This window comes from Sapajus apella, unplaced genomic scaffold (assembly GCF_009761245.1).
Source record: "Sapajus apella isolate SASKATOON/1434 unplaced genomic scaffold, GSC_monkey_1.0 scaffold66, whole genome shotgun sequence".
Lineage (NCBI taxonomy): Eukaryota > Metazoa > Chordata > Mammalia > Primates > Cebidae > Sapajus > Sapajus apella.
This window is the reverse complement of record NW_022437006.1, coordinates 7,906,255-7,933,410: the sequence shown is the minus strand read 5'-3', so window position 1 is coordinate 7,933,410 and position 27,156 is coordinate 7,906,255. Positions and strand designations below refer to the sequence as shown.

The 27,156-nt window shown below is 40.4% G+C and overlaps 1 protein-coding gene across 4 annotated transcripts in view; it reads right to left on the bottom strand.

The window, feature by feature from the left end:
- Nucleotides 1-19,250, bottom strand: part of TMEM117 (transmembrane protein 117) — a 536,937-nt gene extending 517,687 nt beyond the window's left edge. The window contains exons 1-3 of one of the 4 annotated variants that reach the window (XM_032248371.1): nucleotides 18,915-19,094; nucleotides 15,792-15,847; nucleotides 9,411-9,715 (exon numbers count right to left, since the gene is read on the bottom strand). In XM_032248371.1, coding sequence (XP_032104262.1) covers nucleotides 9,411-9,687 — 277 coding nt within the window. In that variant the 5' untranslated portion in view covers nucleotides 9,688-9,715; nucleotides 15,792-15,847; nucleotides 18,915-19,094. Of the gene's footprint in view, nucleotides 1-9,410; nucleotides 9,716-15,791; nucleotides 15,848-18,517; nucleotides 18,670-18,914 lie in introns of those variants that run through there. The other 3 variants (XM_032248373.1, XM_032248370.1, XM_032248372.1) reach the window with 3 other exon arrangements.
- Between the last annotated feature and the right edge of the window lie 7,906 nt (nucleotides 19,251-27,156).

Below are 27,156 nucleotides of genomic sequence, written 5' to 3'. Positions count from 1 at the left end.
GAGGTATCCTTTTACAGTGTTTGTATCCTCTGTCCTACGGGAACTAGAGCAGCCAGACGATTCTATCACACTGAAAGCTGCAGCTCATTGCCCTTTAGCACTAATGGCTGTGCAACTGACTGCACTGCAAACTAATGAAGGTACCTAATAAGCAGGTGTGGGAGGAAATGGCCATGTACTTGGGACTTCCAGCCACACCTTCTTTTCCTGCCCTAGGAGAGAGAACACAACAGGAACTTAAAGTAACAAGATAAACTTTTTGAAAAGGGCTACAAAGTTAAGTAGCTCGAATACAACAAATTTCCCTTTGAAGAAGGGCGTTCCTTGGGGTTTTTTAAAACATCAAATATCAATAAATTTCCAGTTTACCTTTCCTAATATAACATCTTTTTAAGAAACTGCTTTTTAAAATTCCTTATGCCAGAGGGTCACTCCAAACTTTGAAATGACATTTTCTCTAACTTATATTCTATGGTCACTTTAGGGTCTAAAATTACTCTGTGAAAAAAGACTGAGCGTTGACAATTCAAGCACCTAGAAGAGGTATGATTCCAGCACTCAATATAGACTGGTTGAAAATGAAGATGGTGACACAACATTAAATATTTGTCACGAGTGTCAAAATATTTTGAGGGGACAAAGCTTAAAACTATACATATTCTAAATAGCATTTGGCTATACAGACAATGTTTGTTCAAAAAATTTTCCCAAAATGAAGTCCTTAGCACTCTGATAATACAATTCTTAAAATAGTTGTTGACATTTACCCTGAATAGTCATAAATACAGTTTTTAAAAAATATACTCTCAACTAGCATGATAAACTTGGTCATTTATACCTTTCAGCTATTCAGATCTCAAATTAACACAAAGGAAGTCAAACCATCCTCCATCACTATATTAAAATAATAGTTTTTTATTCCTAAATATTTAATTCTTCATGTTTAGATATTCCTGTATCGCCATGACTACATTGCCCATGCTTTCCAGAGGCTTTAAATATTTTGTTTTGAAACGGTAAAGTTATATGTGCAGTTCAACATACCAAAAAAATTCAAACTAAGCTTAAAGCTAAGAAAATAGAAAACAAACTGGCATTTCGCTTTATTAAACTCATTAAATGACAAAATACTGTTGAGTTACTTGGTATTATATGGGAGATGTCCTTTTTGTTACAGTAAAATGAAAGAAACCAGAATTTGTCTTCTCAAATCTCTGAATATATTGCAAATGCTTTTGTCCCCAATCTTCCTGTTTCAAACTAAAACAGACATAGGTACATAGAAAATAGCAAACCCCTTAATAGTTTGCATAATACAAACACGAGAAAAGTACATTTTCAGCATGTATACATCTATTGTACCCATTTAGTTGTCAAATTATTCTATTTTTTTTAACTACAGCATTTAAAAAAGAATCATGATTTTTTATGCAGCTGGCTATCTTGGGGTAAGCAAAGGTGTATATGAAATGTTTATCGTAGTCAAGTACAGGTCCACAATCCAGTTTCAACAATTCTGAGATCCAAAAGACTCTGATTTTTATAATGAATTTACTGGTGAAACCTGACCAAACCTGAATCCATTTAGCTGCAAAACCTAACCTGAACTTACTTGAGTCTGTCCATGGTCTTTACTTATCCAACTTCATGTAAATATGTATACATATATACAGAAATATTAACATGTCTGATAATGGGATATTTAGCAGGGTGACCTTAAATAAAGGCACAGGCTCTAAATTCTGAAACACATCTGCCCTCAGGGTTTTGAATAAGAAGTGGTGGGCCAGGGCCAGGTCCAATGTCTCATGCCTGTAATCCCAACCCTTTGGGAGTCCCAGGTGGGTGGATCACCTGAGGTCAGGAGTTCAAGATCAGCCTGACCAACATGGCAGAACCCCATCTCTACTAAAAATACAAATTAGCCGGGCATGGTGGCCCATGCCTGTAATCCCAGCTACTTGGTAGGCTGAGGCAGGAGAATCACCTGAACCAGGGAGGCGGAGGTTACAGTGAGCCAAGATCATGCCACTGCACTCCAGCTTGGTGACAGAGGAAGGCAGAGTGAGGTTCAGAGAAAGAAAAAGAAAATGGTGGGCCTGGACTAAACTTAGTAACTCATACCCTTGCTGTTCTGTGAACTATTCAAGGTAAATGGGCCATCACTTATGTGCTCATGACATGGGGCTGTCACTTCCTTAACTCATTATCTTCTCCTCTAACCAGATTCTCCTAAGGACTTTCATTTTTCAAGGAAGATAATCACTCCTCCCAGCCTAATCTTCTTAGTTACCTTTAATTTCACTCTCACTCTTGCCTAGAGTTGTGGGAACTTTCACATGGCCTCACATACCCCAATCTGCTTGCCCATTGCTCCGCCCCTTATTTTAGACTAGTCTGAACAAACTTAAGCCAGAATTATTGCAGGTAGCCCCCTAAAATACCTTCTTACTTCCTTTTTACTCCCTGAATCTCTCCCTTTCCAATTCCCCTAAAATTTTGTTTCAAGACTAATCTTGTCATCTCACACATTGTTCAAATATTTTCTGTGACTTAAGATCATAATAGAAGAAATAAAATCTAAAGATAGAAGACTGGCATTTAAAGACTAAAGAATTTTGGCCCAACCTACCTTTTCACTGCAAGTCCTTTTTCCTAACATAAATTGTTCTCAGTCAAAATGAGCATGAATTCTTCATTTTTTCCCCCAATCTACCCCATGACCTGAAATCTGCAATGAATGCCTTTCGTCATATCTGAATCCCACTCACACTTGAGACTCAATTTAGGTCCCACATGGGCAACAAAGCTTTGTTTCATTATCCTGGCCCACTACAATCCTCTCTCCTAAATTCCCATAGCACTCAGTCTGTACTGTTCATTTGATACTCGATACACATTTTCTTGTATCATCAGAGGTCTAATTTTTCATGCATATGTATCTTGTCTCTTTATTCAGATATTAAATTCCTTGAGATCAGAGACCATGTCTTATTTTTGAAGAATGAACAAATAAATACCTTTCTGTATCTTACAATAGAAAAAAAAATAGTGGCAAATACAACATGTAAAGGATGAAGAAACATTAATTTATTTATTCAATCAAATGTATTGAATGCTACTGTGCCAGGAATTATTTTAGGGACTGAAGATTAAATATAAGCAAGAGCAACATAATATCTCACTCATAGAGTTTAGGGTATAGCTGGGAAATCTGACATTAATGAAACAATTATACAATAACTATATAAGCAAATACGTGTTTCAAAAAAGAAATACGCAGTATTAACAGGCTTAGAATCGTTTTCAGATGCTACACCTACCAACTCATTCTGAGGTGGCCTGCCTTCCAACCACCCGTTTCAGCTAAGTAATGCCTTCAATGAATACAAAGAACATCATTCTTGTTAAGAGACTGACAGCTCCTTGCGGTGGAGGTCATCTAACAATGTTAAAAGGTCAATGTTAAAACAAGAAAAATAACAGGAGTTTTTCTGAGAAATACATTGTCAAAGTCTTGATGTTCTAAAATCCATCCTCAGATAAAATTATTCAATCAAAGCAACTTGAACCCTGATTACTTTGCCCTTCAGAGAATTGTTTTCATGAAATAAAGCATCACACACAGACTTGCTTTCATGATTAAATGTTATGCTCGACACTTTGATGAAAGTTTGCTTTAAGACACAAGAATACGAAACCCATTTCTGCATTTGCCACTTCACCATTCAGCTTCTCCTGTACCAAGCAGAAGGAAAAGGAAATGCTTTACCAAAATTTACAGCAAGGAAGTTCTACAATTTGGTGCAAGGAAAAATACCTCTGCGGAGCTTACAATTTTTGTCACTGCTGATAACCACAGTGATGTAGTTTCCCCTTGTGCCCAGCTCTGAGGAAGCTCAACACCAAGCAAAGTTTTGAAACTCATGAAATCAAAACATATTTAATTCTGCCTTTTCTATGTTCCTGATTTTCTACTGCTACTGTATTATGCATATATGTTGTAAATAATTTCAATTCCTTTTTGGAATAAAAATTATTTATTGAATAAGCTCAAGAAATTAAATTCTCTCTCCTTGTAGATAAGTCCTAATTGTCAGCATTATAATTTTTGAAATCTCTATTCACGGATATCTCTAAAGTATAATCCCCCAAAAAGCTAGGATGCATTATTAAAACATATTTAAAAACAAAACAAAAAAAAAAAAAAACTAGAATCACCCAAGCAAACAAAAGAGAGAGGTACTGGAAGAGTATAAACTGACATTCCAATGGAATCTAACTTTATAAATCCTAATACCCCAAGACTTAGTGTTAAACTAAAAAAAAATTCTAAACATGTCAATTCTGATTTCAGAATTGCTCCTGAATTATGTCACTACCTAAAGAGCCACAAAATCATATTTATGTCTCACAGAAAAAGCAAATTTATAACCAATAAAGTACATTAAATCATGTGCCACAGAATCATTCACTCTTTCTCACACATGCCTTAAATTGGCAATACTGTACTGTCCTTCTGGAATCTACTAAGAAGAGATTTCCCATAACAAAATAAATGAAGGAAGACTTACAAGTTGAGTAAATGAAAGGGATAATGGCATTCTATATAATATTTGTATTTGACATTTTATTAGAAAATTATTTTTTTAAAAGAAGCTGTTTAGTTGATCCACAAAATTATTTTGATCATTTTTGTAAGCCATTCCAATACTTCTGTAACAAAAATTTTTGTGCTTGTAATTAGCAATCTCACTCCTCCCAACATACACACATCATCATCACCACCACCGCCACCACCTATCAGAAGTTTGCATGTACAAATTGTTAAATATGCCCTTTAAAAAATGAATTATGAATAAATGCTAACTATTTGGGAACAGGAGCAGAAACAGTGATCATATACCAAGCCTATAAAACTTTTATGTTTACATTAAATTTTTAATTCCATTTCATATCATCGCATGGCTGTGACTCTTTGGTACAAGTAATCACAAATGGGAGCTGAAGAGAAGACAACTGCAGTCTTACAGGAGGGAGTCAGAGAAAGTGTCACAGAGAAGATAATGCTTGAACTGAGATTTGAAGGAAAATGGAAAACTAGCCAAAGTGACAAAGCAGGGAGGAGCATAATGGGCATGGGAGAGCACATAGGCAAAACACTGGGGCATGAGATAACACGGCAGGCTTGAGAACCAGCAAATAACTCCCTGCAGTATGTGGAATGTCAAAGACCAGGTTTGGAGTGAGGAAGAAGTAGATCATAAATAGCTTTGGATATCAATCAAAGGAGTTTAGATTTTATTCTGTTGATAGTTCTGCACGTCAAAGTAACTCCGTCTTGAATGCTAATCCATCATGTTGACTTCTGACCAACCCTAGTTCTGTGAAGGCCTGTAAGATTTCTATGTTATCTATTTACCATGAATCCTTCCTTTAGGCCAGTTCCCTATCATGGATAAGCCCTGGGTCTGGAGGGTAACAGGGCAAGGATCTCCCATCTCACAAGTACTAGGTCCCTATTAAATGTTGTTTCCTGAGAAACTGGATGTGCCAGCCTCTTTCTTCAGCCTCTCAGCTCCCTCAGTCTTTGGGGATAGGTTTGCACAGACCTGCTCACCACAGAACAGTGGTAGAAGCCATTTACCAATACAGAAAAAATAATTCCAGTAGCAAGATCCACAATGAACAAAAGGAGCAGATAACTAATAGGAGGAAATGATTAATAGTTCATGAAGCAAGGAAGAATCAATTCCCATGAGCAGAGACAGAAGGAGAAGACAAGTTCAAAGTTCATTGGAAATTGGATCAGAAAATGAGAGGGAAGAAGTTTGGAGTTCATCAGGAAATTAAATCAAGAGTCTTCACCAAGATTTACAGAAGGTCATGATTCCTTAGTATCCCATATAATTTCATAGAATTTTTGGTAAGAAAAAAAGAAGAAAATTGGCACTTAGAAGTAATAAAGCTGACTACATCATAGAATCTTTCCCACTGTAAGAAAACAAAAAAATGAACTCACTTCCATTATTTTAAAATAATTTGTACTGAATAAACCACTTGAAATCGAAAGTGTTTTTTTGGAGCTGATTATTTATACCAACAGGAGAATTAAAATGTAAGCCATAACTGAAATGTGACTTTAGCATAAGAGATAAAAGCTTGCAACAGAATAATTTAATAAAATGTAGCAATTTTGAAACCAAATGCCCTGTTTATTATTAATGCCATTGGCTTAATGGTATGATTCTCAATCAATCTTCAATAAAGGCAGAAAACTCTTCTCCAAACTGGATATTTTGGTCCAAATTTGCCTTAACTTCCTACACTAAGAACATTTCTTGAATGGGATCCACATACATCCAGCTATTGCTTGCAACAGTATCTATTGTTTTGTCTCCCCAGCCCTCTCTACCATTCTTGGAAAACGACCCGCTCCCATTCACTCTCCACCCTTATCTTCTTCCATCCATATAATTACGATGCAGAGCATGGTGCTTGTTTAATGTTTGGTGGATGATCCAAAAAAACTGAGCTCCTAAATATTCTCTGTGTTTATGACCCATCTCTCCACTCCACTTTAGGACTCACTCTCTGAAGACCACACCCTACTTGGGAATCACCACTGAAGAATAGTTTACTTCTGTTACAACATGTCATCTGACCACACCCACCAATCCTTTCCCTTTTCTTACTCCTATCTCATCTGTTGAGTTTCATCCAAATCTTCAGGTCCCTGCCCATTCCTCCCAGACCATCACCTCCCTCACCTGTTCTCCATGTCCAGCCCAAACTCCCTGTCAATCAAATCAATAATGCTTTTACTAGAATTCTCCATTTATTTTCCATCCTTTGTTTCCAATACAGCAAGCCTGGGCAGTCCTCACCCAGATGAATCATGCTCAAATTCTCTTCTGGATGACTAAGCTCTCAAAATGAATGCTCCTCAACAATCCAGATTGCTATCATTCAAATTTATAACGGCTAACAACCCTCAGCGATAATCAGCAACCCTTTCCTTTGTTCTGAGTCAGTTCATTTCCAAACTCCCTAGGGCCACTGTTCCAAACCTTGACCACTTTCATAAATCCCTTGCATCATCAAGCCCCTCTAACTTTATCGTCAGATCATCTTTTTCATAGTAAAAGAGGTTATCAGGTGAAAGAAGAATATTCACCTTCCCATTCTTCCACCTCAAACACACCTATGGGAGTACCAATCTTTATCTCACTCATGCCTATGTTTGAGACACTGGGGTCTCTCCTCTTGTCCTCTCTAAGCCACCATTTCTACCTGTGTCTTAAGTCCCAGACCACAGAAATCTCCAGATGCTGTCTTTTTTCTACTTATTTTTATCTCCACTTTAATCTAGCTCCTTCTCCTATAAATATAAGCAGGTCAATTAATCTTAAACCCCAAATAAAACTATCTGCACCACCACCAACAACAAAACTTCCCCTTGGCCCTTCTTCCATTTTTAGCACTTCTCCATTTCTTTCTTCTAGTTTCTTACTAAATGTCTAGAAACTATGTGCATATATTCATATGCATGCATTTTATTCATATATGCATAGACAATAAATATAAAATATGTGCATTTTATATATTTATATAATAAAAACAGATGGCAATAGTTTAAGAAATAGAGAAAAATATATATGTAATACTGTGTGTGTGTGGGGGGGTGTATTTATTTATTCCTTAAATCATTGTCATTGCCATGATTTCTAACCCAGCCTTTAGACCAAAAATACCTTCACTAATTCACCTATCATCTTACCGCTGCCAAGTCCAAAGCTGTTACTAAATTCTCTTCCTAACTGACCCAGCTACAGCATTTAATACTACTTTCTTTTCCCCCACTCACACAGAGTATACGTTTATTTGTTTAGTCCTCCTCTCTCCTGTAGGAAGTAAATTTTTATGAGGGCAGAGACCTTGCCTGCTTGATTCACTGTCTAGAATTGTGTCTGGCATGTAATAAGTGATGAACATTTATTGAATAAATGTCACCTACCTCTAGGCAAAAATCGATTAATTCAGAGGTGGGAACCACACCCTAACTGAGACAACTTCACTCTCTTCTCTGAGAGCTTAAACTTGAGACCAGGAAAGTCAAGCCAGTCTCTCCAGGTAAATAAAAATTCATCTTCAGTGTAAAGGGAAAATAAAGCAGATAGTATAGAGAAAGTCAGACAAACAGCATCCTAACAGATTTCAAGCCCTTGGTTCCATTCATCCCGCTGTCCAAAATAAATTCCACCCTCGGCCTATCCCAACATCCTTACAGTAATCCTTTTTAACTTAAACTAATTTAGTCTCGTTGTTATTACCAAGAGATTCCTTACTAATACACTATTCTACAGTTGGATGGGTTCAAAATAAACATCCTAAAGCCAATGTTTAAAAAAAAGGGGAGGGGGAGTTTAGAGTTCCAACTCCATGAATGAAAACATGTGTAAAATATATTTAATGAAAATGTGGCTGGGTGCAGTGGCATGATCTGGGCTCACTGCAACCTCTGCCTCCTGGGTTCAAGCAATTCTCCTGCCTCAGCCTGCCAAGTAGCTGGGATTACAGACATATACTGCCACGCCCAGGTAATTTTTTTTTTTTTTTTTTTTTAGTAGAGGTAGGGTTTCACCATGTTGACCAGGATGGTCTCGATCTCTTCACATCGTGATCCACCCACCTCAACCTCCCAAAGTGCTGGAATTACAGGTGTGAGCCACCGCACCCAGCTGGTATTTTCTTTATGATTTATAAACTCTCTACTATACAATACTTAGGAACTATTTATGGGGGGAAAAAGCCACTTTCATGTTCATATCTTCTCTAAATAAAATTATATATATATATATTCGTTTTATCTTTTTTTGTGTGCGACAGAGTCTTACTCTGTCACCCAGGCTGGAGTGCAGTGGCATGATCTCAGCTCACTGCAACCTCTGCCTCCTGGGTTCAAGCCATCCTCCCCTTCAACCTCTCAAGTAGCTGGGATTACATATATGTACCACTATGCCTGGTTAATGTTTGTATTTTTAGTAGAGATGGGATTTCACCATGTGGGCCAGGCTGGTCTCGAACTTCTGACCTCAAGTGATCTGCCCATCTTGCCCTCCCAAAGTGGTGGGATTACAGGCATGAGCCACCACACCTGGCCTACTGCTATTTTTTTTGAAGTGAAGTTTGGTACTAATTTTGCCTCATGCTCATTTTCCTTAGACAGTAGGTAAAGTATACCATTAAACAGAGAATGGTTGAAGAATCCAGTTACAACAATGCTGACAACTTCAGGCAGGAAAACAAACTCAAACGCCTCCTACACTGGCATTTAGAAACAGCAAAGTTGTACCCTGGAGAATAGAAATTAATTAGCAACATTGCATTTCATGGGTCATGGTACTTACCAAACAAACGCTGATGGAACAGAAATTTGCCAGCTATTAGTCCTATGAGAATGGCAAGTAGCCATAGAAGCACCTTCAAAATCCTCCAGCCAACTCCTCTAGGGTATTTATTCGTAACAAATGAAAAACAGTTTCCAACAACAATAACATTGGCTTCTGTCTGGCTATGAGAAACTGGGTCCTCCGCAAATATTAAGAAGTTAAAGAAGATCACCAAGTAAGCCACAATCATGCGAGACCAGGGATGCTGAAAATAGTAACGAAAGTCTTTACCCATTCTTCAAAACTTCAACTTCGTAGTTTACCTGTTTAAGAAAAGATAGATAGGGTTAGAGCAGGAAAACAAATAGTCTCTCTCTCTTCTTGTTATCAGTTCAGGTTTATAACAGTTCCATAAAATGTATTTGGAAAAAAATGATATCTGTTTCCACTTATGGCTCCAAGACAAGTACGAGAATGAGGAAAGTGAATACTGTCCCTTCCCTAATATCTAATCATACCTCTGATTATTTGAGGACTTGGGAAAGAAAGACAATAAAAGAGTAGGGGAGGAGAAAGGGGATGTGAGAGGGCAGAACACTGTCTAAGATAGGGATGGTGAGCAAGATGACATGCAGAGGTCCTCTCAGGTGGAAACGCAGAGCGGGCAAAACCATGGCTCACTGCAGCCTCCACCTCCTGGGCTCAAGCAATCCTCCCACCTCGGCCTCCCGAGTAGCTTGAACCACAGGCATATGCCACCATGCCTGGTTTCACTTTTGTATTTTCTGTAGAGACAGGGTTTTGCCATATACCTTAGATTGGTCTTAAACTTCAGGGCTCAAGTGATCTGCCCACCTAAGGCTCCCAAAATGCTGGGATAATGGGTGTGAGCCACCATACTCAGCCTCCTCTTTTTGATTATCACTTTTGTCTTACAATCATAATACAGAGTTATTTAAAAATCAAAACAACACAGAGATAGAATCAGCATATATTAACAAAAATCAAACAATATTCTCTCCTCTGCCCAAATCCCTCTCCTCAGAGATATGACTGCTTACAAATTTGGTGGAATTACTTTCAGATCTTCTTCTAAACACTGACAAATGTATATATGTGCATAAACTTTTATTAAAATGTTCATAGTCTAGTTATCAAATAATTTTAATAGAGTATAAGTTCTATGACATAGCTAAGTCTAGGACAGAGTAGTTGCCCACAGGAAGGACCGGACAGCTTTGCACTAGGGAAATGAGAACAAACAGGAAGATTTTACAGAGGACATGCCCAAGACTAAGGTTGGAGGATTAGTAGAATTTTTTCTAGTCAGGAAGGGACGGATAGAAGGCTAGCCACTCTAGGCAGTGGCCATGGCGCATCCAAAGGCAAAGAGCACTGCAAAATATGTAATATGACCACAGTAGTGGGTCCTAACCTGAATGTGCACTGAAAGTACATAGCTGTCTGCAAATGCAAATGTTCAAGCCCACCTCCAAAGTCTTGCTCAGCTCCTCCCTCTCCCCTCTTTGGGAACCAGCTTTCCCATAAAGAACACAAGCTATAACTTCCACATGAAGAGATCTGTCTGGGTCCACCATGGCTTGTAAGTGGATGATTACATCTTTCTAATTCTGGGGTTTGGCTTTCGTGAGCCCATTTGCTCTCAGACTAAACTACGTGTTTTTCAGCAATAATGCTGATTAAATCTTAGATATCAAAAATAATACAGGCAAAAATTTGACTGCCATCTGCCAATTCATTTTTCTTCTCTCTCAATTTATTCAGAATTCAGAAAGGGAAGAGGGAGAAGAGGGTCCCTTACAAAGCCTACAGCATTTTACATGCCAGGCTCTGTGCTGGATGTCCCCATGTATCATTGTGTCATTTTTGTCATAACAACCCCCTGAAATACCATTATTATCATTTCTGTCACTTCAGTTTACAAGGTGGAAATTGGGGTTGACACAGATTTTGTAACTTGCTCAAAGTCACCCAGCAGGAGATCTCTGATCTGAGCCTCTGAGGCTGACTCCAGGGGAATGATCACTGTTCTCTGCAAACAGGCAGATCAACTCCTGGCACTTTCCTTACCTAGAGAGTAGGCCCAGGGCCCAGTCCCAGGAATGCCATCCCTTGAATGTCTTCTGGAGACATGTTCTTCTCTAGACACAATTACATTAATTCCGTAATACCTACTTCTAATACATAATGTGTGTGTGTGTGTGTGTGTGTGTGTGTGTGTGTGTGTGTGTGAGAGAGAGAGAGAGAGAGAGAGAGAGAAAGAGACAGAGAGAGAGAGAGAGACAGACAGAGAGAAAGAGAATCTTTTATAAACCCTGAACACTTGGTAGGGGAGGATCCTAAGTCAATGGAAGATCTGAGATAGTCTCCAAGGTTCCCAAGTCCCAATCCAATATTCTGGGCTGATAAATACCAATTCAACCCACAACCTTAGTTAATGAAGACTTGTCATAACTATTTTACAAAAGCAATATAAACATGCAAAAAGACTGGCAATAGAATGCAGCCTAGCAAATAGTCACTGTGCCTTGGATTCATAAGCCTTCTAGGCAATTTCAAGTCCCTTGTTATCTTTGTTGAACACTCTGAAATCTGTCCCCCGGGGCTGTAGCTTGGATCGCCTAGGAATGGTGACTATTGTAAGAGTCTTGTTTTTCTTTTTGTATTTTTCAATATGAGGCTCATCACCTGCTATATAGCAGCAGAAATCTAAACGTTTGATTCTCACACCAAAGACAGCAGAGCAAGTACTGAAGAACAAAAATGAACTTTTACGCGTTTTCATGATATTCAATGTATAAGAATGCCAGAATAGGTTGGTTTTCAACTCAACTTCACACAACACTTTTGGAAATGTCCAAAGACCACCATGACAAGAAAAATTCACAAAAATCATCTTAAGGCCCAGTGAGTCATGAAAAAGAAATAGTTCCTATATCCCCATCAGAACTAGAAAAAAAAGTATTATTAAAAAAGCTGTTATTACGAGTTGCTGTTGTTTCTTTTGCCAGTGAAGAATTCTGATATGGCTGCTACCACCACCTTCCCTCCCACTATGAACACACACAATCAAGGCAGTAGGATTTAGAAATACTACTGAAATACCATTATTATCATTCCTATCACTTCATCTTACAGAGAGGAAATTGAGGCTCACAAAGACTTTGTAACTGACCCAAAGTCACCCGGCAGAAGAGTTGAGAACTGAGCCTCTGGGGCTAATTCCAGGGCCTGATCACCATTTCCTGCAGACAACCATATCAACTCCAATACATAAAATCTTGATTCTTTTTTTAAATGCATGCATTTTGGAGGGCTAGCACATACTTATTTTTTTGTTGTTTTTAACTTCAGAATCTTGCTTCGTGGGCTATGTAATGTCCACATGCTCAAGTTAAATTAGAACATTCAAAAAATTTCTGAGACAGCTGTTTCTCTCCAGCATTTATATTATTTTGGGAAAGAGGACTACATCATTGAGCAATAATCCTGCACTAGTACATGATCTTATTTAATTCCCACAGTAATGCCATGAATGCTACTATCACTCTCACATTACAGGGAAGAAAACAAAGGCTCAGAGCAGTTGCTGCCTGTTTAATTTACATAAGCAGTAAGTGGAAACATCAGGATTTGAATCCAGACTAACACTGTCTAAGATTGGGATGGTGAGCAAGATGACATGCAGAGGTCCTCTCAGGTGGAAATGCAGAGCTGGCACAACCATGGCTCACTGCAGCCTCCACCTCCTGGGTTCAAGCAATCCTCCCACCTCGGCCTCCCGAGTAGCTTGAACCACAGGCATGTGCCACCATGCCTGGTTTCACTTTTGTATTTTCTGTAGAGACAGGGTTTTGCCATGTACCTTAGATTGGTCTTAAACTTCTGGGCTCAAGTGATCTGCCCACCTAAGGCTCCCAACATGCTGGGATAATGGGTTTGAGCCACCACACTTGGCCTCCTCTTTTCAATTATTACTTTTGTCTTACAATCATAATACAGACTTATTTAAAAATCAAAACAATATAGAGGTAAAATGAGCATATATTAACAAAAATTAAACAATATTCTCTCCTCTGCCCAAATCCCTCTCCTCAGATATGACTGCTTACAAATTTGGTGGAATTACTTTCAGATCTTCTTCTAAACACTGACAAATGTATATATGTGCATAAACGTTTATTAAAATGTTCATAGTCTAGTTATCAAATAATTTCAATAGAGAGTAAGTTCTATGACACAGCTAAGTCTAGAGCAGAGTAGTTGCCCACAGGAAGGACTGGACAGCTTTGCACTGGAGGAATGAGAACAAAGAGGAAGATTTTACAGAGGACATGCCCAAGTCTAAGGGCCCTTAATCTTTCTAATCTTTCTAACCTAGCCCTTAATCTTTCCAATATACCACAAAGCTGGAAGTGTTTCTTACAGCAAGGTATTTCCCATCATGCTTACAGCTTATTCTTTATTTCCACTAACAGCTTCAACTAGGAGAACAAAACAGGACCCCATTATTGATCATTTAAGCTGACTGGAATTTATTCTTGCCTCGTAATCAGTAAATTGATGTAATATTTTCTAGAGGGTCCCAAATTTCAAACCTTACATAATAATTTGGATAAGACCTCTGCTTAGCCTCATTTCATGACTTTGTATACAGGCTGCAAATGTTTGCCTAGTCATCTCAGCCCTGCTTTTTAGTTCCTTAGATACCCTGATATTATCAAGAGAACCAAAACTGTTTTCACCTCTGTAGTGCATATAAAACATCTTTACAATCAGTATAATCACTTGGTGAATCTACTGTTAATTTAAATCCAGGCTTGAGCCTGTTCAAATGGACTATGTTACACAGGGCACATAGTCTGCAAAACCTTTCCATTTTAAAACATTCATTTCTGTAACCACAGATGAGAATGAGCTTTTATCTTAGCTCCTCGCGAAATTATATCGAAATTATCTGTGTATCTATCTGTCTCCCTCTCTTGATCATAAGCTCCTCAGAGAAGGGGCTGTTTACCGCCAGGGCACAGCACAGTACTGGGCTCATATTGGGTGATCAATAGGCATCTACTGGATGAGCTGAGTGGTACATTCACAAAGAGAAGCTCCCTCACTGTTTAGGTGAGATGAGGAGAAGGTGGAGCAACCTGACATTCAACTTCCACCAAGGGAAACAAAGCGAAGAGGCGCAGTGGAGTCCAAAGACTGCATTGATGACTTGGCCAGTAACAATATTAATGCACTCCCACCCAACCACCTCTCACTTCAGCACAAGGTGATAAATTACTATTACTAAGGCTAACATTTATTGAGCACATACTATATACCAGACACTATGTTGATGAGTTTTACAAGCATCTCTTAAATTTCATAGCAACCCAATTAAGAAAATATTATTTTCCCCATTTTACAAATGTTGAAACTGAGATTTAGAGTTTAGTAACTTGTAAAGAATAACAAAATTAATTTATGCCAGAGCCATAATTTAAATCCAAGTCACCTCGCTTCAACATTCCATTCAATGCCTTCCCCACATAAGGACATAAATTCCAAAATCTTACCCTTTACATTAGTTAGGAAGTTTCTGATAATAAAGCCATCTCATATTTTAAAAAGTCACAGTACTTCTATTTTGTGAAAAGGCACAGAGAAAACTGTCTGGGACTGATTTACAGACATATCAGTAGTTCTGTGTGGCTGGAACACCAGGTGCTTGGAGTTATGCTGTGACAGCTAAGGATAATTTGAAGCCAATCCAACAAATATTATTCAAAAGTGTTGGTCTGTATTTTACTGAGTAGAGAACAGAGAATTATCACAGTTTCAGAGCAGAAGAGTGATACAATCAGTGATGATATACAGATTTGTTAATTTTATAATAACATTCATTCATTCATGTGTTCAATATTTACCAATTGCCTATTTTTTGCTATCTGGGGAAAGAGTGATCCAGACAGAAGGAACAGAAGTTGCAAAGGCCATTGTCAGGTGCATGCTTAGAGCAAATCGAGGATCTGCATGGAGGGTAGTGTGACTGGATGGGTAGTATGACAGGTGTGGGGGAGTATGAAAGAGATGAGGTACACAAGGTAGCATCTGATCATGAGCAGGCCTTGAAGCTCTTCTGTGTGGGCTTTCACCTTGAGTGAGATAGGAAATAGAGGAGGAACATAATCTGACTTACTATGTCAGAAGGGCCAGTCTGTTTCCTGGTTGAAAATATTTTGTAAGAAAGGAGGGCCAGGAACAGAAGCAGGGAAGCTACTGAGGAAGCTGTTGCCAAAGAGATGCAACTTGGACCAAACAGAGAGAAATTAAGGCAGGCAGTTTAAACAGCTCTACTTCTGGATACACTGAAAGAGAACGAATAAGATTTACTGATGCACTGGATGTAGACGTGACCTAGGCAAAATGCAGAATGGAACTGCCATATCCTGAGATGGAAAATGCATTTCCTGAGATGAAGAGGGTTGCAGTAGATGTAGACAACAAACTTGTAATGAACACTTTTTGGTGCTTTTAAGGGTTTGGGCTCTTGGAAAGCACTTTACAAGAATTCTCTCAATTATTTCTGAAACTAGCCATTGGGATTTACCAGTGAAGAAACAGAAATTCAGAGGTTATGATCTGCCCAGGGCCATACAGCTACCAACTGACAAAAACAGGCACAACTACCTCTATACAACCCCAAAGTTATTGCTCTTAGTTACCTTTGTGTGTAGTATAAAATACAGAACAAAATGTCAATGGGAAGGAAGTAAGAGTAAATACTAAGTGATGACTTGTACCTAGTAGGCCCTCAATAAATATTTGCTGATGGATGAATAAATGAATAAACAGATATATGGATAATAGATAACAGACTGGCCGTGGGTGAGAAAAAAAAACCAGAGGACTCCATTCCAGAGAGAGTAGAGTCTGGATAATGGACATCCAAATCTGCAAAAGGAGAAATGGCAGAAAGGTAGAAAAACCAGATATATGGAATGTCATCAAAGAGCTACAAATTTTCAAAAGCAATCTCAGGTGGCAAAACATCCTTTCAATGTTTTTGTCTATTGGTGGTATGGGATGTGAGGGTGGAGAGAGGCAGAGCCCATGAGGTGTACGAGAAGCCTTTTTTTTTTTTTTTTTTTTTTGAGACAGAGTCTTGCTCAATAGCCAGGCTAGAGTGCGGTGGTGTGATCTCAGCTCACTGCAACCTCTGCCTCCCAGGTTCAAGCGATTGCCCTACCTCAGCCTTCCAAGCAGCTGGGACTACAGAAACGTGCCACCATGCGTGGTTAATTTTTTTATATTTTAGTAGAGACAGGGTTTTACCATGTTGGCCAAGATAGTCTCGATCTCCTGACCTCATGGTCCGCCTGCCTCAGCCTCCCAAAGTGCTGGGATTACAGGCGGGAGCCACCAAGCCCAGCCAAGAAGCCTTATACTTAGCAGCCTAGTCCCAAACACACACATATATGTACACATACACACAGGCCAGTCCTGAGGTAATGATAGGTCTTAGTATATTATCTTAAATTGTTAGATAAAAAGGTAAGAAAAGATTATGTATAGCATTCTACATGATGCAAGTGCTTAATACAGGTTAAAAAAAATAGCAATAATAACAGAAATAAAGTTAGAACTCCTTACTTTTAGTCTAATACAAAAGACCACAGGGGCTTTTAAATAAAAAGCAACCTTTTAAGTCAATCAATAAAAGCACCATAAGTGGTTCTGATAGATTCCAGGATAATATTTGTGGTACCTTAGCTAATTCAGAGGATTACATCAATAAACTACTTCCTGGACTTTCTCTTCACATTGTTTCAATCTTTAAGTGATTTGTTTTCCCTTGTTGCTATTCTGCAGCCCTAGGGCAAACAAATTACTTAATCAATGTAAGTTTTTAAGACAGAGACTCAAAAGCAAAGTAGTTCTAGGTGTCCTCTGAACAGAGACAACTTTCCATTGAAATGACAAAATATTTATAAGCCTTAGCACATTATAAAGTTAAAAAATAATCACCACTATATTCTTTAAAAATGTTTAGCCCTCCTTTTTCAGTGATTTGTTTGTAATAAAGAAATGCCGGCCAGGTGTGGTGGCTCACGCCTGTAATCCCAGAACTTTGGGAGGCCAAGGTGGGTGGATCACGAGGTGAGTCCAGCCTAACCAACATGGTGAAACCCCGTCTCTACTAAAAATACAAAAATTAGCCGGGTGTGGTAGTGCACTGCACGCCTGTAATCCCAGCTACACAGGAGGCTGAGGCAGAATCACTTGAACCCGGGAGGCAGAGGTTGCAATGAGCCGAGATCGCGCCACTGTATTCCGGTCTGAGAGACAAAGCAAGACTCCGTCTCAAAAAAAAAAAAAAAAAGGAATTGCCATGATCATATTCGAACACAATGCCAAAGAAAATAACATTTAATAAATTAAATAAAATTCATTCATGTATGAAGTTTATTTTTTTAAAGATATCTTCAAGAAGCATGGATAAAGCTGTCAAGAACCAGTTTCTCATCACAAGGATCAGAAAGAGGGTGGGATGGGAGGGATAAATACCTGGGTCAAAATGTCAAAATCCACAACTACTTTTAAACTACAAAGACTGGGAGGATAAAAGAAAGTATATCCATGGCCAAATGTCAATAGTTTACAACAAAAAGGGGGTTTACAGGGATTCAACTACTTTTATATTCAATAAATTGGAAGACGTTGTTTCCGACCCAAAAAAATCCTGAAAGCTTCCTAGAAGTCCTTCCTTGGATTTCGAACAATACATCATTTATAATTTGGAGGGCAATACATATAGCCTTATATTCAACATTCTTTTACTCATTTTTTTCCCTTTTTGGTTCCTGACAAACATGTGATGTTTACTCCTCTCTGTCTCTCTCACGCGCGCGCACACACACACACACCATTGTTTCCACAGAGGGTAGAACACACTTGTGGGCCTGTGGCATTTTCAAAAATAGGATTGAAAAAAATAGTTTTATTTAGTCACGATGAAGTTAGCAAACACCCAAACACCCAAGTCTTTTTCCCCCCGGCAAGAACATCACCAATGAACTGCAACCTGTTAATTTAATTAAGAAAAATAGGGCTTTTACTCAGCTCCTAGGCTAGGAATCACTGAAGCGAGGAAAGTTCAAGGTCTGCTCTCCCGCTGTATCTGGGCACCCCGGAGCCAGAGCCGGAGTCGAGAGTTTGAGGGCTCCCACCAAGAGCCTTTCGCCCGGGAGTCTCCTCTGCCCTTAGCCAGAGGGCTGGCGCGTCCGCGTCCCTCCCTGACACTTCACCATGCCTCTTTGGCTGCCATCCCCAGGAAGGCAGAAGCAGAGGCGCCCGGGAATTCGGGGGCCGGGCCGGGGTTCCGCGGCTGCTTCCGCACTCGCGGGCAGGGACAAGGAGGCAGCCGGGCTGCGGGCGACCGGGCCGGGAGGGCTCCGCTGCGGCCGGACAGAGCGGCGGGGGAGGCGCGCCCAACGCCCCGGCCCTGGTACTCACCCGAAGGGTCGCGCGGGGCGTGGGGCGACTGCACACCGGAGTCGCGGTCGAGCACAGCCGTTGGCGCGCCGGCGGCCTCGCTGGGAAGCACGGCGAGACGGGCCGGCGGCGTCGCTGCCGCTGCTGCTGTCACGGAGCTATAAATACCGGCTCGGCCCACACCCGCCGCCGCCTACGCCGGGCGCCCTCCGCGCCGGTGCTTCGCCGCGCCGCGCTCCAGCCGCAAAGTCCGCGGCCGCGGGCCGGGCAACGCGAGCGCAAGGGAACCGGCGCCTCGCAGGTGACCGCGATCATGCCAGCTGTGTGCAACCCCTGCAGCTGGAGGCATGGCGTCTCCCCGCCCCCGCCCTCTCGCTGGCTCCTCTCCCGCCCGCACCACGGGCTGACTCCAGCCGGCGGGCAGCGTGCGCCACGGGCCGAGCCTGCCCGGGCCGGGCCCGCCTCTGCAGAGCGGCAGCTGCAGGCAGGGGAAGACTCAGGAACCTGGTGGGGGTTGGGGGGCGGCTGACAGAAAATCCACCATCCTGCAGGAAACCAGTGAGGGTCCCACTGGAATGTCCTGGAAGAGCTACAAACTTTCGAAACCAATCTCAGGTCGCAAAACATCATTTCTGTTTTTGTCTATTGGTGGTGTGGGGATATGGGGGTGGGGAGAGGCAGAGCCCACGGGGAGTATGAGGAGTCTTATACTTACTTTCCAACCTGCCCAGTCTCACTCACACACACGCAGACACACACACACACACACACACACACACACACACACACTCATACAAACATAGCGATGCACAAATACTCTCATGCATTCATGTGTATACACACATATAAGCACACGTACCCACATGCATGCACACATATATACATCAAGCGCACACACTCATGCACAATTTTTAAACTTTTTGCAACATGAGGTTCTCAGGAGCCTGTCATTCTATGGTGCTTAAATGATACTGCTGCAGCATAGGGCAGGAAGACCCTTTGACCATATTTGACCAATTCCTCTCTTCCTGAATGTAACCTCCTTTCCATCAAATATGTTGCCACACCTAAGAGCAACTGCTACTTCAGTTTACCAGTTGCTTATAATGTGTTAACAGCTGCTATCCAGCATGCTTTTATTTCGTGGTAATAGAAGTTATCACTAGTGTGTATAATCAAATGGAAAAAGGATAATTTCTATACGCCCATAGTAGCAAACTTACGAAGGAAGAGGTAGGCCCTCTCCTGGACTGGTAGCCTGATTCAGGAATGAGTTGGATGGCAAGAGGGAGCGCTGAGGTGTCAGCCGATTTTGAAATGGGATGGAGAGAGCCATACCCAAGTGCCACAGGGCAGCTAATCTGCATGGGGATAATTGGGTATTCACTGCCATACTTCCCATTAATTTGACATTTTTCTAGCTTCCAAGAATGACCATATATATATATGTGTGTGTGTATGTAGACAGAGAGACAGAGACAGAGAGTAGTCACAGTTTGTGATCATTTTACAGAACTCTTAACTAGTAAGGTTTTCTTTTGTAATGCTTTAACAAGTTTTCCCAGAAAGAATTGTTGCCTATGTTAGCACTTTGTACATTTTACTATTACACTTTTGTTGTACTTTTTTGCAACTTCTTTTTTCCCCCACTACACTATGAATTCATGAATTCTTGGAGGGCAGAGACTAATCTTACTCATCATTGTATCCTTAGTATCTAACATAGTAAGTTATAGTAATGGCTCATAAATAGTTGATTAATTCTACATATTAGTCATTATATTCCACTGTGCTTTTATAACTGTAATTAGTATTATTCACTAAAGAATAACTGTTTAACATGGGTTCCATATGCTGTATTTTCCTTGGCTCTCCATTTAAAGCAAGGACTCGTCAGTTAAAACTGAAAATTAGTAAAGCGTTACAAATTACATAGAATACTGAGGTCTGTAATTTATTTCTTTTATTATTAGTATTTTCTTTGAGACAGAGTCTCATTCTGTCCCCCAGGCCAGAGTGCAGTGGCACAATTATAGCTTCCTGCAGCCTTGACCTGCTGTGCTCAAGTGATCCTCCCACCTCAGCCTCCAGAGTAGCTAGGACGACAGGCACACAACACCACACCTGGCTAATTTTTGTATTTTTTGTAGAGACAGGGTTTTCCCACATTGTCCAGGCTGGTCTCAAACTCCTGAGCTCAAGTGATCTGCCCACCTCATCCTCTTAAAGTGCTGGGGTTACAGCTGTGAGCCACCGTGCCCAGCCTTTTTTTGTTGTTGTTTCAAGAGACAGAGTCTTGCGTTGTCACCCAGGCTGGCATGCAGTGGTGCAATCATAGCTCGTTGTAACTTCAAACTCCTGGGCTCAAGCAATCCTCCTGACTCAGCCTCCCAAGTAGCTAAGACCACAGGTGCACACCACCACACCTGGCTAATTTTTAAAATTCTGTAGAGACAGGGTTTATGTTGCCCACCTGATCAGGAACTCCTGGCCTCAAACCATCCTTCAGCCTCTGCCTCCCACAGTGCTGAGATTTCAGGTGTGAGCCACAGCACCCAGTTGAGGTCTGTAATTTATAACCTCTGTTGCCCCCAGACAAAACAAAATAAAGGAAAAGAGGAAGCCCTTTTCCTTTCACTGAGAGAGAGACTAAAAAATACATTGTATTTCAGGGGATAGTGGGGTAAAAATCATTCAGCAGCTTGTCCTTTGTCTACTTAAGAAATTGAACTCAATCCACTCCATAATCAACTGAACTACATGGGTGTCTACTAAAATGAACTTCAGTTCATCAGAATCAAAATGCCTGGCATCACTTAAATGGAACTTATTAGCCTACCTTTAGATCTCTCTTCATATAATAATAATTTTAAGAATAAGCTCCACCAATGCTTACTATTTACTGTTGAGAGGTCATGGGGCTTAGAGAATCTAGTTCTCCAGGACCACTTCAAGGCAAAATACTGAAATGGGCAAGGCTTTTTTTCAGTACCAATGTTCCCTTTTTACAACTGACCAAGAAACATGTGCCCTTTGCCTTGGCAGCCAGCCATGATCTCCAGCTCAGCCCTGTTTCAGAACCAGGCAGAGGAATAGCCTCTTCACCTGGTCGCAATAACAATGAGTGATAAAAGCTCAAGTTGGCCGGGCACAGTGGCTCACACCTGTAATCCCAGCACTTTGGGAGACCAAGCCATGTGGATCACCTGAGGTCAGGAGTTTGACACCAGCCTGGCCAACATGGAGAAACGCCGTCTCTAATAAAAGTAAAAAAATTAGCCAGGTGTGGTGGCAGGCACCTGTAATCCTAGCTACTTGGGTGGCTGAAGCACGAGAATTGCTTGAGCCCAGGAGGCACAGGTTGCAGTGAGCTGAGATCTCACCACTGTACTCCAGCCTGGGCTACAGAGTGAAGTTTTGTCTCAGAAAAAAAAAAAAAAAAGCTCAATTTATTGAAGGCTTATTGTATACTAAGCTCATTACATGTATTAAAGAGCTGTGAGATAGCTGCTAAACACAGAGTATCCCCCTCCACATTTACCTTTGAGGAGAGGGGCATCCTGAGGTTGAGTAGTTCATTTGAGATCTTACAAGTAGCCATAGTGGTAGAGTAAGGATCAGAAGCCAGGCAGTGTGGCTTGTGAGCTCCTGTTTTAACCTCTCATCTCATATAATACTTCCTCCCCATATAAGAGGAAAGATATATGGCTTTATAATATGGGTTTTATAGTTAGGAGACCTGGCATAATTGATATTGGCATAAATTCTGGCTCCACTGCTTACTAGATATAAACTTATACAAATTGCTACTAAAAAATTACAGTAGGAATCTCCAGATCTTCCTTCTTCACCACTGAAGCGGTGAGATGTTAGATCTGGACCTGGACTTAGGAGCTCAAAGTAGGTCACTGAAATCTGTTCACAGACAGATCCGACTCAGGATTTCAACTACTGTTTTCTTCATTCTTCAGTCTGCTTCCATCACAATCACTACAACGCAGACGTATTAGGGGTTTTAAATGACCCAATGTCTGTAAGACACCTGTAGTGTCTCCTATGTAATAGGTACTCAGTAAAGGCCATTCTTCCTTCCCATCAAACCTCACTATTCTATGAAAACTTTCCTCTAGGTCAAAATCTATTGGCCCACTAGCCAGGTGATGATTGCTTACTCACACAGAGTTAACCACTTCTTCAGTGTTGGCCAGCAGTGATTTTCAAAAGGTATAGATAGATTTCCAAAAAGAAACCAAGATAGTAGGGCATAAATCTCCCATTCTGTCATCCATATTTTAGCCCAAACAACTCCATTTCTTTTACATACAGGAATTTAGTCAATTGGTCATAGTTCCGGAGTGTTAGGGTAATAATTGAAATTGTTTTTGAAAACTCTCAAATCACACTGGTCAATCATCTGCCGACTCCACCTCTACATCTGAAATCAACCCTGTGGATAGGCTTAAAATGTATGTTGTTTACATATCATTCCTTTGTAAAATCTGATCCAAGAGTTAAAAAATCAGAAGTAACCACGTGGGACCATGATGTTTTTCTGTTCACCTCGCATGTCTTAGTACCTCAATAATACAGTTTACTCTTTATTAAAAAAGAAAAGAAAAAGACAAGATCAGTGCTCAATGTACATTTCAAAAATTGGTGAGAGCTTTCATTATGACCCAATTTATCATCTCTAAATGACATTTTGAAAGCCAGGGGAAAGTATAGGTGTAATCATCAGTAACCTCTACCAAGTCAATTGGGAAATGCTTTTGTCATTGATTAGATGGACTCTAAGGAAAACTATTTTTAACTTCCAAAAGGTCAATCAGAATGATACTAATTGCACACTCTGAATATAAACAGCATAATTTCCTTATTGCCAAAGAGGCAAGAAGAGAAATTTGCCAATCAAACATAGGCAAATTATGATCCATAATTTTCTTTGGTATATAAAGGGTTATGACTCTACTACCAGGATTTTCTTCAACAACCCTAATTTCAAGTGTTCATTCCCATTGAATCCAGTGCACGCTGATATTTTTAAAGCCCCATATCCTGAATTTTGCTTGTGAAAAGATGACCATCACGTGTCTACTGCATGGAATACAAGAACCTGTGCTCTGAAATCCTTATGATGCCAACTGGTAGCAATATGATATTAAGCAAATTAATTAACCTCTCTGTACTTTAGAAGTAGCAGCTTTGCATGTTCTTAGAGGGATTAAAAAATGAATGTTACACTTTTAGCATTTGGTCTCATATGTATTAAATTTTCCATAAATGTTGGTGCTGTTTATTATCATTATTATTAATTTCACCCCTGCCCTGCTTATATTCTGTGTGTCCCATAGAGTTTCTTTTACTGAAGAACTGGTTCACCTAGTCGTCTCTTAACCCTATAAATGGCTGGGCAAAGGTACTTTCCTCAACATTTTTCAAAGCAAAGGAGTCATGCAAACAGATGGTGAGCTAGTGGTCACACCAGAAATACAGTTGTTACCTGCCTGGTGGGGTGGTCTGCATCACCCCTGATTCATATACAGGGCTATCCAGAATCTGTATAAATGCAGCAGTTTCTTCAAAGGGCCATTCCTCTTATATTGACAGAGAGGGGCACTTGTGCTGGCCTGGCCCCTACAGTTCCTTTTACTGCCTCTTGCTTTCTTCTCTGCCCCATGCTCACTCCTACATACACAGAGGCTTCCAGTGTGCAGTGCTTAGATGACCTCATAAACAGGAATGTGACTGATGGTTTTAAATGGCAAATTTGCCTTGTGGCAGTTTTGAGCTGACATTCCCTTTCTCCCTAGTTCTAAAACAAATGATCTTTTTCTTTCTTCAAAACTGTTTTTTTTTTCTTCAAAACAGGCCTCAGACAAGTTTGATAGACCTCGACCAAGGTAGGAGGAAGGCTTAATCTTGAGGAACACAATAATATACTTGCTTTTGAGAGCTCTTGACTTCTTGTAAAGTACCAAATATACCCAATCAATAAGCATCTCCAAGCAACTAGTCTATCAAGGCACTTCGGAATGTTGAGATTTCTAATATAAATACAGTGTGTCTATTTCCTTAGGGAACTCATGATCTAAATGAGTAGACAATAGATGGCTTATAATCACCATAAATAGTAATACAAGGTGACAGATGATCGGGGCTAAATGCATTGTACTGACCGTAAAGGCTACAGAAATTTGAAATGGGAAAATAAAACTATCCCTATGAATTGCTGTAGAAAGCCAGATAGAAGAAGTTTGAAGCAAACATTGAAAGATGAGGAGAATTTAGATACACAGAGAAGGGGGAAGAAAAACAGTGATGAGAGCTGGGCATAGTGGCATGCCCTTGTAGTCCCGGCTACTTAGGAGGCTGAGGCAGGAGAAAGGCCTGAGCTCAGAAGTTCAAGACCAACCTGGACAACAAAATAGCCAAACCCTGTGTCTTTTAAAAACAAAAACAAAAAACCCAATGCCCAAAGCTCTAATTACCAAAACGCTCTCAATGAAGAAGTACAGAAGCTGGGGAGAAAGACAGCAAAACGGGTAAGAACGAAAGGAGAGAAAGATGAAGGGAAAGAGCCAGAGGGAGCCAGAATGTTGTAGTCCATTCATGAGAGCAGGGACTCATGGGGGATAGTGAAATATATCATTTGTAGTAGTGGAATAAACCAGATTGTTGAGAATGGACTTCTCAGGTCCAGCCATTTTATCAGTAAGGGGATGAGGGCAGGGACTCAGGATAGAGGAAGATGAAATGAAAGTAAAAAGAAATAATTGGCACCAGGAATTTTAAATAATAATAAACGAAAATTATTTCTTTGTTTCATGACAAGGGTTATGAGTACCAGGTGCCATGTAATGAAATACAGTAAGAGTCACCCTCTCCCGTGGATGTGAAGTGCTGGTCTCTCTGCCTTCTCAAAGGTTAAGGGGAGCAACTCCCCACCTCCAATATTTCATGTGAAGGAATAAGGGAGAAGCCTGGAATGCCTTCTTCCAATGAGCTACCTGAGACGTGACTGAGGCCCCTCCCCCATCAGAGCTGCTGAGCCCTGAGACCTGGCTAGCCCATTCTTCTGATTTTTTGGATGCCATTAAAAAGCTGAATCTCACAGAGCACATAATCTGCTCACAGTGAGCACTCATACGCAATCGGTATTATAATAATACTTCAAAATATTGTAGACTAAGGTACAATTCACATAGCCTCCTTTCTTCAAGTTAGCATGTATCTCCTATCCTCACTGTATTCGTTTTCCAGGCTGCCCTAACAAATTGCCACAAATGTGATTTAAAAAAACAGAAATTTATTTTTTCACAGATCTAGGGACTAGAAGTGTAAAATTACCTGGGCAGCAGGTCACCCTCCGAAGGTTCTAGAAGAGAATCCTTCTTTTTCTCTCACAGTTTACGGTGGTTCCCGGTGTTGCTTGACTTGCAGATGCATCACTCCAATTTGTGCCTCCACCTCCACGCGTCCTCTGTTCTGTGTCTGTGTGTTCAAATCTCTGTCTTCTCTTAGAAAGGCACATCATTGGATTTAGGGCTCACTCCATATCCAGGATGATTTCTTCTTGAGATTTTAACTAATTACATCTGCAAAGACCCTATTTCCAAATAAGATCAATTCTGAGATTCCAGGTGGACATGAATTTTGGGTGGGTGATGGGACACTATTCAGCCCAATACATCACTTTTTTTTTTTTTTTTTTTTTTTGAGACGGAGTCTCACTCTGTCACCCAGGCTGGAGTATAGTAGTGCCATCTCTGCTCACTGCAACCTCCACCTCCTGGGTTCAGGCCATTCTTCTGCCTCAGCCTCCCGAGTAGCTGGGACTACAGGTATGTGCCACCATACCCGGCTAACTTTTCTATTTTTAGTAGAGACAGGGTTTCACCATATTGGCCAGGCTGGTCTCAAACTCTTGACCTCGTGATCTGCCTGCCTTGGCCTCCCAAAGTGTTGGGATTACAGGTGTGAGCCACCGCACTCAGCCCACATTTTAAAATAAGCAACTATCCCTCATCTATATATCATAATTTTACTTACAATACCAGGTCATTTCTTCAATATGGGGTAAAAATACATAGAAAGAAGTCTAAAAACACATAAATCATTTACTTAATGATAAAGAGAATGTGTTTTTGTAAATATTCCCCAAACAATGTTATTTATCTCTCACATTTACTGCAGGATTGTACAGCAATGAGTTTTTATTTTGCTTCTATCTGCTGAGGTATGTTAGGCCTCTGAATGCCAAAGT